The sequence below is a fragment of the Chaetodon trifascialis genome, chromosome 13 (genome assembly GCF_039877785.1).
Source record: "Chaetodon trifascialis isolate fChaTrf1 chromosome 13, fChaTrf1.hap1, whole genome shotgun sequence".
Taxonomy (NCBI): Eukaryota; Metazoa; Chordata; class Actinopteri; order Chaetodontiformes; family Chaetodontidae; genus Chaetodon; species Chaetodon trifascialis.
This window is the reverse complement of record NC_092068.1, coordinates 13,092,906-13,109,874: the sequence shown is the minus strand read 5'-3', so window position 1 is coordinate 13,109,874 and position 16,969 is coordinate 13,092,906. Positions and strand designations below refer to the sequence as shown.

The 16,969-nt window shown below is 43.5% G+C and overlaps 2 protein-coding genes across 3 annotated transcripts in view; one reads left to right on the top strand and one right to left on the bottom strand.

The window, feature by feature from the left end:
• Window positions 1-46: 46 nt before the first annotated feature.
• On the top strand, window positions 47-13,132 carry phf3 (PHD finger protein 3). Of its 2 annotated transcripts, none has more exons than XM_070977287.1 (16): window positions 47-114; window positions 1,359-1,609; window positions 2,199-2,324; window positions 2,425-3,751; window positions 4,090-4,366; window positions 6,718-6,769; window positions 7,701-7,821; window positions 7,944-8,100; window positions 8,199-8,315; window positions 8,544-8,666; window positions 8,758-8,902; window positions 9,244-9,427; window positions 9,511-9,658; window positions 9,759-9,848; window positions 10,098-10,293; window positions 10,381-13,132. In XM_070977287.1, exons 2-16 carry the CDS (start codon window positions 1,375-1,377, stop codon window positions 12,099-12,101), a joined length of 5,019 nt encoding a protein of 1,672 aa, XP_070833388.1. In that variant the 5' UTR covers window positions 47-114; window positions 1,359-1,374; the 3' UTR covers window positions 12,102-13,132. The 2 variants fall into 2 exon arrangements, with proteins under 2 accessions (XP_070833388.1, XP_070833386.1); XM_070977285.1 differs by having other exon boundaries at window positions 57-160.
• A 146-nt stretch (window positions 13,133-13,278) lies between these two features.
• eys (eyes shut homolog) overlaps window positions 13,279-16,969 on the bottom strand; it is a 142,898-nt gene continuing 139,207 nt past the window's right edge. Inside the window, exons 47-50 of the mRNA XM_070977284.1 lie at window positions 15,734-15,908; window positions 15,340-15,512; window positions 15,060-15,221; window positions 13,279-14,729 (exon numbers count right to left, since the gene is read on the bottom strand). Coding sequence (XP_070833385.1) covers window positions 13,537-14,729; window positions 15,060-15,221; window positions 15,340-15,512; window positions 15,734-15,908 — 1,703 coding nt within the window. The 3' untranslated portion in view covers window positions 13,279-13,536. The remainder of the gene's footprint in view (window positions 14,730-15,059; window positions 15,222-15,339; window positions 15,513-15,733; window positions 15,909-16,969) is intronic.

The following is a 16,969-nucleotide window of genomic DNA, read 5'->3' as shown; positions in this document are numbered from 1 at the left end:
TATGCTACCTGTAAACAGAAGCCACGTGACAAGGAGAGCTGCCTGTCAGGGGCTTTGCAGCAGCGGGACGAGTGACGGCTGAGTTAGAGGAAGTTACTGGGAGCAGCTGTGCTAGTATGTAACCTCACACGCGTTGGGATCCAGCGTTGCAGGGAGAGAGGTAATAGTCTTTTATGTATGACATTGATCATCTCTAAATATCAAAACTGCAAGCGTTGGAACAGATGCATGTGGGCGTGATCACCTAAGGTGCGTTAGCAGCACTCAGGCTACAAACAAACTTGGTAGCTAAGGCCTGTGCTAATGCGACCTAGCTAGCCTGCCGGACAGATTTAGCATCGAGCTGTCTAACAAAATATTTACACACGTTGTGCAACATATTTTAGCTTTTCTGGCAAAGATATTTATCGATGGAAGTGATGTTCATAGGAACAGTGCCAAAGGTTTAAACGGCGTGTTTCCTTGGGTGGTAACTTCCTCCATAAGTTACCGTTAGCTTGCTAACATACGTGATCGCGCTTTGCAGCAGCTTGTTGTTAGCAACCCTCTACCGTTAGCATGCTAACTAGCTAACATTTGATTGGAAGAACCTGGTCATAGAGAGGCGGCGTTTTATATAGAAAATAAGCTGTATTACATGATAATAAAGTAGTCCGTTTGAAGAAAAGTCTACTAAGAACTCAAAGTAACGATTTTGGTGTATGTTTGTTCATTTTTGGCCTGCTCCAGGTTGTGTTGCTAACGTTAGTTGTGACTTAAATAAAACGGTATATCGCAGGTCATTTAACATTAGCTTCATTCGTAGAAGGTTTTCCAAGTTGGCTATATGAATAGTTTTCTTGCACTTACATACGCATACTTCAAGATTATTGACTGTGCACAGTTTGTCGGCTTATTAAATGGGAGTGACCCACGGAAATGGCTAAAGACTAATATGCTAGTGAACCTTGTAGCATTTCCAGCTGACGAGGGCATCCTAGAAGCTAAGTTTTAAGCTGCCACTCTATGTCCAGCAACTTTTAATATAATCTAATGTACAGTGATGTCTCTAATGACAGTCATCCACAACAGATAATACAATGGTATTTGCTGTAACTTTGTCAACACTGCATGCTTGCCAGTAGTTGTAGCAAGTTTTTTTCAAAGTAGTTTGGACTCGAAATGAGTATCTGCTCACGTCCTCACTGGTTTGCCTAAATGAGACCCTGATGGACCCCTGAGTCCGGTCAGATGCACATGCTGCTGGGATGATGGGCATTATAGCTGTCATGAAGCATTACTTGCATCATTTTGCATGATCAAAATGCGTGATTTGACGCCTGCTTTCCCTACATTCTGTCTGTGTTGCTTTGCTACAGGAAGGCAGCAGCATTCATGGATATTGTGGACACTTTTAATCATTTAATACCCAGTGACCAGTTGGATGAGTCCCTGATAATAGGCCAGAATTTGGAATGTGAAGCCGGTAATGAGTTTGGGACAGGACTGCGGCGGGAAGATTCACTGAAGAACATGCTCAGTGATAAAGATCCCATGTTTGGATGCGCAAGCTCTCAGTTCAATCTGCTGGACAATGAGGACGCCACTTTTCAGATTGCTGGCTCAACAGGTCTGTCAACAGACAAAATAAGACAGTAAAGATGTCTATGTCGATTTGTACCGTCTCCAAACTTTGATTAAAAGCTAACACACGATACTACCAAGGCTTCGTGGTAAAGCCCATTCATGATTTATGGAAAACTTGGTAGAGGGAGCTTTAAGTATACATCAACAGCTTGCTAACATTATTTATCCATCAGCAGCGCCTTTTCTCCGAGACGGTTTTGCTCACTTCTGAATTTTAGGTGGTTGAATTTTAGGTGGTTGATATAACAAACCAGGTTATATGCAGGGAGATTCCTCAGTGTCCAAGGTCTGTGTGTACACAAACATTTTAATGTCAGCGTCGCCACTATCAGATGTCACATTCAAACTGTGTTTTATTTGAGTGTCAAGGAACAAAAATCATTACACTAAATGGTCCTCACATTAATGTGAGTGTTGAAGAGATTTGTATTTGTAAATGTGGTAGTGTCAGCCAAATGGTTAATTTTCAACTGTTGTGACTGTCATTTATCTTTGCCTACAAGATTGGTTTTTCAATAGATGATTTGCCCTTTGCATTGACACACAGGGAGAACCACATGTATTTCTTTTAGCTGTTACAGGTCTTGCTGGTGGTTCAGCATCCACAGGCCTCAGCAGTGAACTGACAGTTGCGGGAACCACACAAGTCAAGCGACCTGTTGGCAGGCCGAGGAAACGTCCACGTAATTTAGAATCCGGTAAGTTGATGCTCTGTTAGGTTCCTTTTTCTGCCATATGATACCTTCAAATTGGAGATGATGTGACACATATCTGTTTTGTTTGTTCCTGTTGAAACAGAGCATAGCAGTGGTCCACAACCTGCTAACACATCCACTAACACCATGCCCCGAGGACGACCCAGAAGGAAACCAGCGAACAGGCTACAGAAGTCATTTCTTATTGAGAAAGGAGTTAAAGGCGCCCAGCTGAAGAAAGAATTATCTCTGGGAGGGCGTATTAATGTTAACGATCTGGATGGTGGATTATGGCTGAATCCTATGGTTGTGTTGAGACGATTGACAGTCACAATTGGAGGTTTCAGGATTGAGCTGCTTCCAGGACCATCTTATGTACAAAATGTTGAAACAGGCCAGTCTGCATGCATTGATGATGGTTTATCACATGGCGGAGGCGTTGGGTTTGCTGTGTTGCCAGATGATTCTGTCAATGTACAGAATCCCATACCTGAGAAAGTGGCAGAGGTGGATGTAACAGAGCAGAGCTCCGCTAATGATGCAGCCCTTGGGCTGGGCCCGTATGTGAATCCTAATGATGTGCAGACTTCTAATGGGACATTAATGGGGAGTGCCTGCACGCAAGAGACAAAACTTGACAATCAGGATGTTTCTGGAAAGGAGGAGCCAGTCAGTAAAGGGAAAGCTGACATCAAAGAGCCACAAAGCAATGAGAATAACGGAACTACTGTTAGTAATAAGAGTGACGATAAGGAAAAACAACAGATTGTCACTAAACCATTGCTCAAGTCGAAACAAGGACTGACTTCTAATAAGAACAAGGACTTGGTTTCAGGTAAACAAAACAACATGATTAAGGGACAGAAAGGATCCCAAAACATGCCATCCACAATCATCCAAAGAGAAGACCTGCACAAAATAAAATCTCTAAAGGAAAAGAAAGACGTTGCACCTTTCAAAAGGCCTGCGGAAAACACCCAAAGTGAGCATGCTCCTAAAATGCAAAAGGTACAGGGTTCAGGAGATAGCAAAGTAAAGCCAAAATTACCAAGTCCAACTAGCTCCGCAGTCAAGAAGGTCCCATCATCTGTCAACCGTGTCGATCACCAGGGACCAACGAAACAAACCCAGACTCACAATAGCTCCAAAGTTGAGACTGCTCACGTGGCGCACGGCCGTCCAGGCCCCTCTTTAAAATTGCCTGAGGAAGGAGGGCTGGAAAAGCCCAAACTGAAAAAGCCAGAAAAGATCCTTCAAAGACAGAAAAGTAAAAATACAAGGAGCATCTCAGTGGACGAGCCACAACTGTTCATTCCAGATAACGCTCCTGTTGTGAAGAAGGAAGCTGCTGATGAGCAACCTGCTAACAGCGAGAGTGTATGGGATGGAAATAACTGTTGCGGTTTATGTAAAAAACACCACAATAACATGTAAGTGTTACCCTTCAGTCACTCGGACTACGTGTATGAAGTAAATTTAACTTGTCAACTGTGAACAAACACAAAAATGTTGATAGTTCTGCATTTAGTCAGCGCAGCATGCAATAGTTAAAGGATTTGATTGGAAGGTGAAGGCTAATCAACCACGCTATTTGCACAATCATAAAACAGTCGACAGACTTACAGACAAATGCTCTGTTGCCTGGTTAAAATAAGCAGGTGTTTGAATAAACAAAAAAGGAATTTTAATGTCAGTGTGCCAGTGAGTATCTGGTGCTCAGAGCTCCCATTTGCGAACACACTCTTATTAATAGCTGTCCTTTGTTTAGGTTCATGGTAGGCTGCGGCCGCTGTGACGACTGGTTCCACGGCGACTGCGTTGGCCTCGACCTGACGAAAGTACGTGAAATGGAGGAGGAGGACCAGATGTATGTGTGCCTGAAGTGCTGTGAGGAGGAAAGCAAAAAGGTGGAGCCTGAGCCCCCGAGTGCAGCCAAACCAGAAGTTCAAGCAAAGACTGAAGCACAGGATAATAAACTACCTCCCAAGCCCCGACCGGGACCCTCCCAGTCAGTCACACCAGGAGGGGTCAGACCAGTGAGAAAGGTGAGCAGTGTCACCATGAGCTCCTGTAATAAAGCTGTTTGATTGATTGATATAAGTCTTTCATATACAAAATTTGTTCTTTCAGCTAATTCATCCTCTGATATTATCATAGCCAGTGTTACCACTACACAAGGGTTTGTTGTCTTTTTGCTTTTACTGCACATGGGTGTGTGGCTAACACAGTGGTGTGGTTGCCCCCCCCCATATAAAACTCACCCTGCATTTTTTTCAACCTTCTGAATCCCTTGTAGTTTCTGGGCTTTTTTTTTTTTTTTTGCTCTTGTCACGGTTTTGCTCACTGTGGGCTCATTTTTCACTGCAATATGTCACCTCCATGGAAATAGCACAATCATGGCTAGAAGTAGGGTGAACTCAAAAATGTCTTTTGTGCAGTGTAACACAGCTGGACCAGGGATGCACATAATTTTTTTTGGTCAGGTGCTCGGGTGAGTAGCAGGAGATGATGTTTGGAACTCATCCCGGACATAGTGTGGTTTTAATAAATCCCTCCTTGTCCTCCACTTCAGCATGGTAGATAAAGATGCACCTCCCAGTCTCTGGTTGAGTCTCAGACTAGTTGACTAGTTGTCTCCGCCTACAGGTCAACAGCTGGTTTAGGGTCAAATGTCCATGTGGTCATCTGTGGCAGGTGAATCTGCATCACGGCTGAGACAAAGAGATCGAGATCTGTACTCAGTTTTTTATTATGTTCAAATGTGAGATTGGCAGTGTAAGAGACAATTTAACCACCTTGTTAATGCTGAACTGGCACGTTTTTACTATTCAGACCAAGTCATACATAGAGGACACTGCCAGGCACCTTCCTGCTTGCTTGAAGTGCATCCATCCTCTCATAGTGGAGTCACTGTCAAGTTGTAAGGTAGTTTTTTGTCCTTCAATTCATCAAAGAGCACACACCAAAATTCAGCAGACTGCAGCTTTGCTCTTAACTTCCAACGCATAGTTTATGCAGTTCTCTGGACGATGCGCACCTCCGACATTCACTCCAAGCTGCTTCATAAAGCAAACTCCTCGGCACAAAATGCTTGGAGAAAAGCGTTACCCAGAGCTTCCCTTTGTTCTCCATTCAACTCGTTTATCAACTGGGCCTCTGGACTTTTCAGCTCAACCTGTTTGCTTGTTCGCAACAGCTTGTGCCACAGTTTTGTGCTCCCTACTCTTTTCATGTTCATCAAATAATGGCTGATTGAAATTCTTTGAGCCTGTATTAAATGCACCTGCTTTGTCTGTTAGATGTGGATGCCAGCGACATGTCTTGCACCACATTTCAGTGTGCTCATCATTAGCTTCAAGACACAGCATATCTGGGAGCCACCTGTCAGAGCAAAGTCTTTTCTTCTGCTCTGCTTTGGTTTGATGCGTCTTTGTAGGTCGGGGAGGGCCAAAGCAGCTGCTTCATGTCTGTTGTTCTTTGGACATCTTTCACAGTGTTACTTTATTGGGTCTAATGTGTTAACAAGAAGTGCGTGTAGATGAGAAATGTGTGTTGTTGACAGGTTGAGGCTGTCTTCTTCTCTAATTTTATGGTGGTTGTGTTGCTTTACTGCCATCTGGTGGATTGTAAGAGCTTCACAGTGCAAAGTGTTCACAGTATCAACCCAAAGTGACCCCATTGTCCATTCTGTCATGCAGACCCTTTCAGTTACTTCCTGGTTATTGTCATGCACGCGTACCTGCCGCCTATCAGTTATGTGCACTTCTGTTTATAATGCCATGAAACACAAAGAGAAAAAGCACAAGTTGAATTTCTTTGCTGACATTTTTACAGCCTGTACAAACCGTTTCTCTTGCTGGCTCCTCCTGGCTCTCGGCTCCCCCTCCTGCAGCTCAGTTGACTTTTTGCTGATTTGTTTTCTTGTGGCTGTTGGTCTTAGCCAAGTCATTCAAGGCCTCCCAGTTGTGCTGAGGAGCACAGAATTAATGTTTTTTGTTGTTTTTTTTTTTTTACAGGATCTGGTTCATGTAAACAGTTTATTATTGGCAAAAGTTTAAAGACATGTAGAGTAAAGTGATCTTGATGAAATATCAATATTTTAAGGTTAGATTTGGTTATAGTGTTTGTCGCACACGAGTCATTCAGGTACCGTTGGAAAATTTTTAAATCCGATTATAATTTCCATTTTCACGCTCTCTGGCTATGATCAATAGTTTACCATAGGTGATTTTACCTATACCTTTCAAAACCGCTGGTGGGTTGTGGAGTTCAGAGGGTTAACCTTTGGCTGGGGGGTTATAACATTTAGTTTTTTCACATGTTTATTTTTGTTGTATTTTTTTTCTTAATGACAAGCAGTATTATTAACATGGCTTTCCCACTTCTTTCCTCAAAGGATCCTGACAGAAGGCAGTCCACAGATGTCAGAGAGGCAGCTCATAAAACAGGTATTTTTTTTAGGGGCTGTGAATATAAATGGCCACATGGGGTTCAAGGGCAGGCTGGGTTCACTGGGTTCAGTTATTACAATATGTAAATGAGACCAAATGAGGACAATCACAATGCATGAATACATCTTTTTTCATTAAAGTTATTTAAGTAAGATAGCTTTATTAGACCTTTATGTTGCCAGTTCATATAAACTTAAATAAGGCTGTTATGATATATCTACTCAAACAGTATATGACCTACACTTATGACCATTTCTGAAACCAAATATAATGCTGGAATGCTGCTGCTGCCCACATGCTGGTGACAGCTGAGCTTTGGCTGCAATGTGGTGATACACGTGGGTGTTGCATGTTTCCGGTCCAAAAATACCTCTGCCAAGTGGTTGTGTATTTAAAATGATGTGGCCGGATTTGGTCACAACCTCGTCCAAAAATGAAATTGTCTCCCAGCTCACTGTTGATCTTTCATATTTCACAAGTCAGCAAAGTTTACAGTTTCAAAACATCAAGTGAGCAGGGAGGAAATTTTGGGAGTCGCAGATACGGTTGGGCAATATAAAAAAACAAACAAACAACAAACAACGGGAGCGTATCTGTTGCATAAGGGTCTCTTAAAATAGCCCCAAACAGTTCTGTTGTGTCGCTTCTGTTTGCTTCCATATTGGGAACCTAAACCAACCTCAAACTAAGTATAATGCTCAATGCTAGTGTCATCTTGCTGCCTAATACGGTCTGTCTACATGCTGGTCTTATTTGCTGGAGTCATCCACAACAAAAAAACAGCTAAAATTACAAACATTAAATGTAATTTTTTCATGTCAGGTGTCTGTATGTCACATTTTTGTATCACAACTGAAACTTCAAAACTGTACTTGTGGACTCAGATTTGCCCCACTGCTCACAACGTATTGTCACTCTGTCTTCGTAGGCGTTCAGCAGAAACACGAGACAAAAATTAAGACTCCATCTTCAGCTTCAAAAAAACCTGTGTCTGTGGAGGCAATCAGGCGAAGTGTCCGTGATTCTCTGAAAGAGATCCTCATACAGAGGTAAGTATGTCACGAGGAAAAAGCCATCGAAAGAAATCTGTAACTACTGAGGTTTTTTTTTTTTAAATCAAAAAACCTTACAGTTACCCAAGTTCATTAGATGTGTTGTTTGTGGCTTTTAGGTTGAAGGAGTCTGATTTGAACATGTCAGTGGAGAGGGCCTCTGAAGTTGCCAAGAAGACAGAGAGGGAGCTTTTTCACTTGAATAAAGACACTGACAACAAATACAAGAACAAGTACAGAAGCTTAATGTTCAACCTCAAAGACACTAAAAATAATGTAAGTACCACTTTAAATCAAGCATGATCAAAATGTAAAGTTTCCAGGTGTTTATATGAATGCAGTCACATCTGCTTTATTTTAATTGTATTGTGTAGGTCCTGTTTAAGAGGGTCCTCAAAGGGGAAATTTCTCCCAGTAACCTCATTCGAATGAGCCCTGAGGAGCTGGCCTCGAAAGAACTGGCTGCTTGGCGAAAAAGGGAGAACCGACATGTAAGTAATGCTTAAATCTGTGGTATAATGTGTAATACATTTTCTTGCATAAATTCACCCTGATAACTCAGTTATTCACCGGATAGTTCACATTAGTTCTGATATAAAAGTTCGGCTCAGGAAGAAATAATAATAGCATCCTGTTTTACCTTATTGCTTTTTTTTGGGGGGGGGGATTGCAAAACTTTCAGCCGCCCTCTAAAAAGCAATACATTTGTCATTTCACAGACTATTGAGATGATTGAAAAAGAGCAAAGAGAGGCAGAGAGACGCCCGATCACTAAGATCACACATAAAGGTGAAATTGAAATTGAGAGCCAAGAACCAGTGAAAGCACCTGAGCCCGCAGAGGTAAGGGACACATCAAATATCACTCCGCATTACTGCATGTTTACCAGCAAAAGAGTGTCGGCTTGAATTTCTTTGTTCTCCCTCTTGTCAGCTCGAGCCTCCTCCCAAAGTGACAGAAGTCTCAGCAGAACCTCCAAAAACCCCTGAGAACAAAGAGAAGAGTACGAAGACGGAGAAAGACACTACCAACCAACACAAGTCTCATTTATTTGACCTGCACTGCAAAATCTGCACAGGTAAGCCTTGTCACATTTTGACTCACTGTGGTAAAAAATAAAAAATGATCAAAGGGGAGTTCAGAATTTTTTTTTTTTTTTTTTTTTCTTTTACGGGATCTTGTTCGTGCAAACTGTTTATTTTGTGGCAATGTTTTAAATGAGACATATATCAAGCGTTCATAGCGCATGATTCATTCATGGACCGTCTTTTTTAATAAAAAACGTGCCTTTCGAACCTGCCGGTGTGTCATCGGGTTCAGAGGGTAAAGTTCTGCCTTTATTGCCACATTTTTCTGCACATAACTGTCAAGTCACTGTCCTCAGTTACCAAGTGGTTTTGTTCCTTTTTTTTCAATAAGGTCGTATGGTGCCCCCCGTGGAAGAGGCTCCAACCAAAGTGGTCAAAGTTGCAACCACAGTGGTTAGGAGGCAGTCCACCAAAGTGGAAGAGACTCAGAACACACCGGCTGCGATGGACGACGACCTGCACCTCACTGTTTTAGAGGAGAGCTTCCGAAACGCTCAGTCGGGTTACGAAGCAAGGTAAGCAGTTATCCCTCTGTGTGTTTCTTCTCTGTGCTTCTCGTTTGTGCAAGCTTGCTTCATTGCCGTTGTATTCACTACAGGGCGGATCACACAGCTGGAAGAGATGAAGAGACTGCTTTCCTTTCCAATCTGAAGTCCCTGTGGCGCGGACTCATCAACATGCACGCTGTGGCAAAGTTTGTGACAAGAGCTTTCCCCGTCTCAGGCATTGTGGACAATTTGACTGAGGTAAAGTGAACATATTTAGAGTTTCAGCGTCTGCAGCTGCAAAGTATTTGACAGTAACTTTTGTTTGTAAGGTTTGATCGTCATTTTGTTTTTTTTATAGGATCTTCCAGACAGCGTCCAAGTTGGAGGAAGGATAAGTCCACAGATAGTGTGGGACTACTTGGAGAAGATTCGGGCAACTGGAACAAAAGTGAGTTTTTTGAAGCTTTCCTTCTTAAAGGGATTATACAGCAGTAAAATTCAGTCATTAAATACAATCACACACAATTATACGTGGTTCATTGTGATTAAGAGCCGCTCGAGCTCCAGTCCAGACAATGAACATGCAGCTCTGTGATGTCATGCTGTGCATTATAGAGCTGCTCCATTTAAGTTGTGGTCGAACTTCTTGTACAAGGATCACAGATTTTACTGACACATGCTTTTTCTTTAATTAAAGGAGGTGTGCCTGATTCGCTTCTCCCCCGAGACAGAGGAAGATGAGATCTCCTATACTCTTCTCTATGCTTACTTCAGCAGTCGTAGGCGTTTTGGGGTGGTGTCCAATAACCGGAAACAAGTGAAGGACATGTATCTCATTCCGCTGGGAGCCACTGAAAAAGTTCCACATCAGCTTGTTCCCTTTGATGGGCCAGGTAACCTGAACGCTAAACCTATTTTCTCTGTGAATTACACAAACATTTCTGATCTTTCAAACCTAATTAATCTTTCTAATTTCACAGGTTTAGAAAACAACCGTGCCAACATTCTCCTTGGACTCATAATTCGCCAGAGACCGAAAAGGGATTTTCTCCCCGTGGACATGAACGAAACTGCGAGGATTATTCCTGAAATCAAGCCAATCACCGTTTCCACAAAAGAAGCCAGGGCAACAGAGGTGGAGGAGAAACTTTTCCTCTCTTCCTTGACTACAGCACATAACATAGAGAAAGACAAACCACTTAACACTCCTGAAACTGTTGATGAGCCAACTGCAGAGTCTTCTGAAGAACCGTCTGCATCAGAGGAGGCCAACAATCAGGAACCCCAAAAACCACTGCGCTTTCTTCCAGGTGTGTTAGTAGGCTGGGGTGGGGAATTACCACCTCTGCCAGATGTTGGAGTTAAGCCTGCAACAGCAGCAGATGACACCCAGAAGTCCCTACCAGCTCCGAAAACAGAGGCATCAAGCGGAAACACAAAAAGTCCAACAGCTGCTGCACCACGAGAGCGCTTTGTCATCAAGAAGAAAGAAGCCAAACCTGTTAAAGCTGAACCGGAGCTATCCGGCTCGACCGACACATCTGCTGCTAACAACTCATCAGGAAAGGATGCTACAGTGGTGCATAGTGCATCAGTCTCTCTGAAAGATAAACCTCCAGATGTATCGACTGAAGCATTCCTGGCGAGCTTGTCGGCAGCTCCAAGTGGGACTGAAACCAACAGTGCTGACTCTGCGAACAAAGACGATGCTGGCCTTTTGTCTGAAACTGAAAAAGGAACATCAGAAGGGAATCCTTTGTCACAGTCCAAGTCCCAGGTTGCTTCAGCTCACACAAATAGCTCAAAACCTCCCTTAAGTGGAATATTGAAGAAATCTTCAGCCTACTCCAGTGTGAATGAAGAGAAAACAACGGTGCTACAAAAGGATAAAGCCAGCCACCCAGTTCCTTCGAGTCCTAAACCTGTTCCTGTGTTGAGCAGCCCTAGAAATGATCCAGTTACGCCATTTCACCAAGGATTTTTACAGGTTTCTCCTGCCAAGAGCAAACCTGAGGAAGGAAACCAAACAACCACTGAATCATTCTCTGGTGAAAAGGAAGATGCTGGCATGTCCCAGGCTGGTGCTACAGTAACTCAGACTGAATGTCCTCCAACAGGCCAAGAACCACAAGCAGCATGTTACACAGAAGCCTCTGAGCAACAACACGACTCAACAATCCCATCGCAGCAGCAGCAGCCGCCTCAGGAACCTGGCAGCTACGACTACTCAACTGGCCCACAGGACCAGAACCACAGCACAACGTGGGTTCAGGACAGCAGCGTTCACGCCCTTCCCGGACTTCAGTCGCAGTTCGCAGAGAGCTACTCTGAACCAGCTGGCCGACCTCCATCCCTGGCCAAAGACTACAAGCGTGTAGAGGAGCGGTACAGCGACCCGTGGGAGAGGCCGCGAAGCGCAGAGGACCGAGAGCACCACGGGAGGCACAGCTACCACAGGGACTCCCACCATGGGAAAAAGAGCAGATATCATGAGCGGGAGAAAAAGCATGATCGCAGCTACGAGGACAAGTACAGAGAGAAGAGTCGGCACCACGGACACTCAGACGACCGCTATGGTGAGAAGAGGAAAGAGAGGCAGCACAGCGACGACTACAGCAGCCGTCACAAGGACAGACACCGACACAGACGGGACTCTGATTATGAGAATGGACGCAGAAGTTCAAAAGACAGTTACTCATAATTACCTTTTTTTAAAGCCCTGCTCGCGAGTGTTTGGGGCTCAGAGAAAGACTGTTAGCTTGTTGGTCTTTTAGCCTGTTGGTCGCTTGTTGGCCACTTCAGCTACATGGACGGATAGTGGAGTTGTTTGTTGTTTTATACAGCGGCCTGCAGCTTATATGCCATTTCTATTTAGAAGTTCCATTTTATGTTATTGAAAGTGCAGCCAAAATGAAGTATCATTTCAGTGGGATGGTGAAGATGTTTCTACACTGGCATGCAAAAGTTTGAGGTCCAAATTTCTTTTCCTACGAATAGCTAAGCAAGTAGAAGATGACCTGATTTCGGGCCAGCGCAGAGTTAAAGACGACACATTTCTTTGATATTTTAAGCGAGGTTACTTTTTTATTTCCGAAAAAAGGCCCCAACTAAAGGTTTGGGCACCCTGCATGGTTGGTACATAGTAACTGCTTAGAGGAGCCCATGGCTACTGATTGTTGGGACAAGGATTGAGAAGTCAGAGTATTTATGAAGCTTTCCGTCACCTGGCCTTTCTAAATGATGATTGTGAACAAGCCATAGACTAATTTAGGTCCTCTGTAAAAGTTATCTGAGAGCTCAGATCTCTTAGAGTGCCCAAACTGTTGCATGCCACTGTAGATATGTCTTCTTCACACCAAGAAGAACTCAATACCAGAACATTTTCAAATTTTTAACCTTTTATTGTAGATCCTGCTCATACTGAGCTTCTGTACTGACGACAGATGATCAGTCAATGTTTTCAGCCTCCTGGTAACGTTCAGAACAAATGTGGACCATTTGGTAAAAGGTTTTTTTTAAGTTGGCATGAATGTAACACAGAAAAAACTTACCCGAGGGCAGCGATCCGAAGAGCAGCTTTGCTTTTTCTCAACTGAATTTCTTTTAAATTTTCTAAACTTACTTTCTATTGAAAAAGTATGTAAATTTTGGCTTGTAATATAAATTAGAGAGTAGGTGTGCCTTTGCACTGTGTGTTTATGTACAGTTCGTAATAAAGCTAATCCTTTTTTATTATTGATTCTAAAAAAAACTTCTAATATTTCTTTCTAATTGTATTAAAGGTCAAACCTGGATACTGAGTTACATTGTTTTATTACTATGAAGATGTTATCTACAAAAAGAGACATGTCTGCCAAGGAATCCAACATGGGCTTGAATTTCAGTCCGATGACGTGTTTTTGAAATCTGTGCTGTCACACTGGAGTACTGACTGACTCTCAGGGCAGGGCAGAGTTGAAGAAACAAGCAGCAGTTTAGTTTTTGAACTTTCCTTCAAAAACTGAAACCTAACTACTGCCAAGTGTCACACAAACAACTTTGTCACTGGGCCGAGGAGCTAACACAACTAATAAAGTTTAAGACTGTCACCAGGAGGATTTTCAGCTCTTGTAAATGCCGGGAGTTGAGTTTCACTACTATTCATTGCCCTCATAAACATTAAAACCCTCGCTATCTTTGAGAAACAGCAGTGGCTTGGTATCTTTGAACAAATAAACGTTTCTGAGACTGCCTTCAAAGGCTTTCGAAAACAATCCAGACGTGACAATTGATACATTTCTGTATAATTCAAATCCTCCGAAGTAAAGCTGACCGCCGTGGTTTAAGGCCACATAGCGCTCAAACGGGTCGACGTCTTGGAAGAGGATTCTCTTACTGTTTAGAAACACCTGAATAATTGTGCTGTTTAAAGTAATGGAGACGTTGTGCCACCTGTTGCAACAGAGTGTGAGATTTGTGAAAGTGATCGGGGGGGAAAGTCTCTCCCCGAGGTTGACTGCGATCTTGAGGTGGCCGTTCTCGAGTCCGGCTGTGAGGTAGTCGTCGTCTTCGTGTTCAGCCTTTCCCATCCACATGATCAAACTGTCGTTTGAGCTTGTGTGGAAGCTGAAGGCAACCTGTGTGTATTTAATGTTTCTGGTGTTATATCTCGGGTCCCGGTATTTCACGTACGAGTTTCCCACAAACTTGAGAGTGTCTGTGGCTATTTCTGTGTCGCAGTACCTCCCTCCCCATCCTAAGGGGCATATGCAGCGGTATGAGGTGACACTGGATGGAGCACAGAAGGAACCATGTTTGCAGATGTTGTTGACACAGCTGACAGACTGGTTACACACAGAGCCAGTCCATGATGGTGGACATATGCATGTGAATGAGTCACTTCCTGTTGCCAGGCAGCGACCTCTGTTTTGGCAGACCTTGTACCCGCAGGCCGTCCCATCCCAGTCTCCTACGTTTGCTCCACTTGTTGCCCCCATCTCTGTTAGCTCAAACTCTTGACCATTGACTATAAGCTCTCTTAAGCCACCAGTGAAGCCCACTGGCTCCCCTTCAGTTGCATCTGTGGAGACGAAGCTCAGAGTGGACACGCCACCGACAAAGATGTCTGTAGCAACATCGAGCGTGGTCATCCCCTCTGTCCCATTCTCTCTAACCTCCTCGTTATCCAGACTCAGGAAGCCTCTGTGTCCAAACCGGCCAGCCTTCACCGTATGCCAGGTCCTTCCGTACCAGTCCACTCGTTTAACAGATTTCAGGATGTGGGTGCTGTCCCCAAGGTTGAATCTCAGCTGGACAAATCCTGATGTCAAGGAGAGGCAGAAGAAGTCTCCTGTTGAAAGAAAATAAAACAGCAGTCTAGCATGTCTGTCTGTCTGTCTGTCTGTCTGTCTGTCTGTCTGTCTGTCTGTCCGTCCAATATGCTACAATACCTCTTTTCAAATGCATGACATACTTGCATATAAAGAATAATTCAAGCTGAATTTTTCCTGGAAGGTGCAAAGTTTCTGTCATGTTTTATTAGTTCATTATATTACTGAAGCCATGGTAACAAAACATATAGTGATCCCAGTTCTTACACGGCATCACACACATCTTAATATTACACTTAAATTAAAAAAAAAAAAATGGTGGCTCTTATAAGGGAATTAAGAATCCTCACCAGCTCTGGCACTGAGATGTTGTGCAATATAGAAAAGGATGCCATCAGGTGATAAAGGCTGGAACTGCAGCTGCAGAGCAGTCTGGTGTCTAATACTCAAAGGTGGGAATGACATCCATGAAGACTGGTTACCGCTGAAGAATGGATCGCTGATGGTCACAGCTGAGAGGGCCAAACAATAGAGCAGTTAAATGACTGCGCAGTGAAGGTCTTGTCTCATTGAATAATAAATAAATAAATGAAGGTGTATCGTGAGACAGTCAGGGTTCAATGATGCAACCTTTCTCGCAGTAGAGTCCCGCAGTCCCCAGGGGGCATTGGCAGGTATATCCATTCGGTAGAGGGATGCAGGTGGAGCCGTGGGCACACAGAGGAGGGGGACTGTGTTCGGCATCACACACAGACACGGTCTCAGAACAGAGCGCTCCCTTCCATCCTAATGTGCACAGGCAACTGCAGACGGACACAGTCAGGCACTGTGAAAAGCTTGTAAACACTGTCATTTCCTTTCGCGATGCTTGCACCGTGTAACTGATCTTCTATAGGTAACTGATGCCTATAGTCACAATACATATGGGAATAAACACATAACACACAGTTGTTGGGTGCATTCGACTCAAACACTACACCTACATGTGTTATTCATGTGTGGGCTCATGTTTGTTTTCACTTACTACACAGATGAGCCGGAGTCCACACACGTCCCTCCGTTTCTGCAGTGGACATGAGCACATGGGGTGACGCCACACTGACCCACGCTGCGCCCGAAGGCTGGATGTCCCGCAGGCTGTCCCAGTAGTTGGAACTTTGCATCTCTTCTTGTGCAAAACTGCACATCAAAAATGCACCCTAAGAGAAGGACAAGCACACCTTATTATATGTACACACCAATTAAGGCCAGTTAATTTATTTGATGGTTGTTTTGTTGTGTGGCAAGACAGGATTTATATCAAGTATACCATGTCTTTCATGGTGGTATAAAATCGCTTGTCTATGCAGTTCACATCCAAGAGTCTTTTTCCCCCCTGTCATGAAGCATCTCCCTCATCATATTTGCTTTTTGCTTTCATAATTCAGTTTTATCAAGACAATATTTGTTTTGGCCTGTACCTGCAGAGCACAGGGCCTTCTATAAATATAAGGCCTGAGCACAAGCCTTGTAGTCATCTGCACATGCAGACTCCCTTCCCTCTGCTGCATTAGTCACCGGCATAAACAGGATGCAGGGGAAATGTCATGCTCATTCATGAATATTCATGGAATGATGCTGTCTACTTGGCAGACTCAAGTGATGGTTGCGGTGCTGCAAACACAGACCGCTGAAAAGCGAAGCAGATTCATAAGGAAGATTATAAAAGCTGGTTATTTTTGTTCTAGCGGCACACACTGCCTCTTGTAACCAAACCAAGAAACCTGAGGAGCCAAGTCTAGCAATTAGACCTGCCAGAGGAAAAACTGAAAGTAAAATATGAAGTTAAAAAAAAAGTTTTTGCACAAAACTGCCAAGTAGCTTCATAAAATATTTTCTACTACGCTCCTGTGGCTATCTTTAAAAATCCAAAAACGACAGATTCAAAAGGAAATGACCCTCGAGATCTGTAAGCAAGTCCGCTAAAAAAATATCTGCATCAAAGCAGCATGAAATGAGAGTTTTTTTAATAGAAAAGCTCGACAAACGCAAGCTTCCCCGCTTCTTGCAACTTGATCAACAGCTCAAATTGAGTAACTGATTTTTTTTTCCAGCAGCCACAGTACCTCCTCTGCCACCTTTCCACAGGGGAGTGTGGATCTGTTGATAACTGGGAGTGAAGTGTATTATCAGTGTGCTCACTGCCAGCCATCATGATTAGGGCTCGAGGAAGGTCACACAGATCTGATTAGACGCTCATGAGTTCTCATTACATCCCGAG

Bases quoted from the DNA above. Each gene is read 5' to 3' on its own strand.
- phf3 (XM_070977287.1), top strand. From the start codon at position 1,375: ATGGATATTGTGGACACTTTTAATCATTTAATACCCAGTGACCAGTTG. The intron at 3,752-4,089 runs GTAAGTGTTACC...TCCTTTGTTTAG, and splicing joins AAAAAACACCACAATAACAT to GTTCATGGTAGGCTGCGGCC. The intron at 9,659-9,758 runs GTAAAGTGAACA...TTTTTTTTATAG, and splicing joins TTGTGGACAATTTGACTGAG to GATCTTCCAGACAGCGTCCA.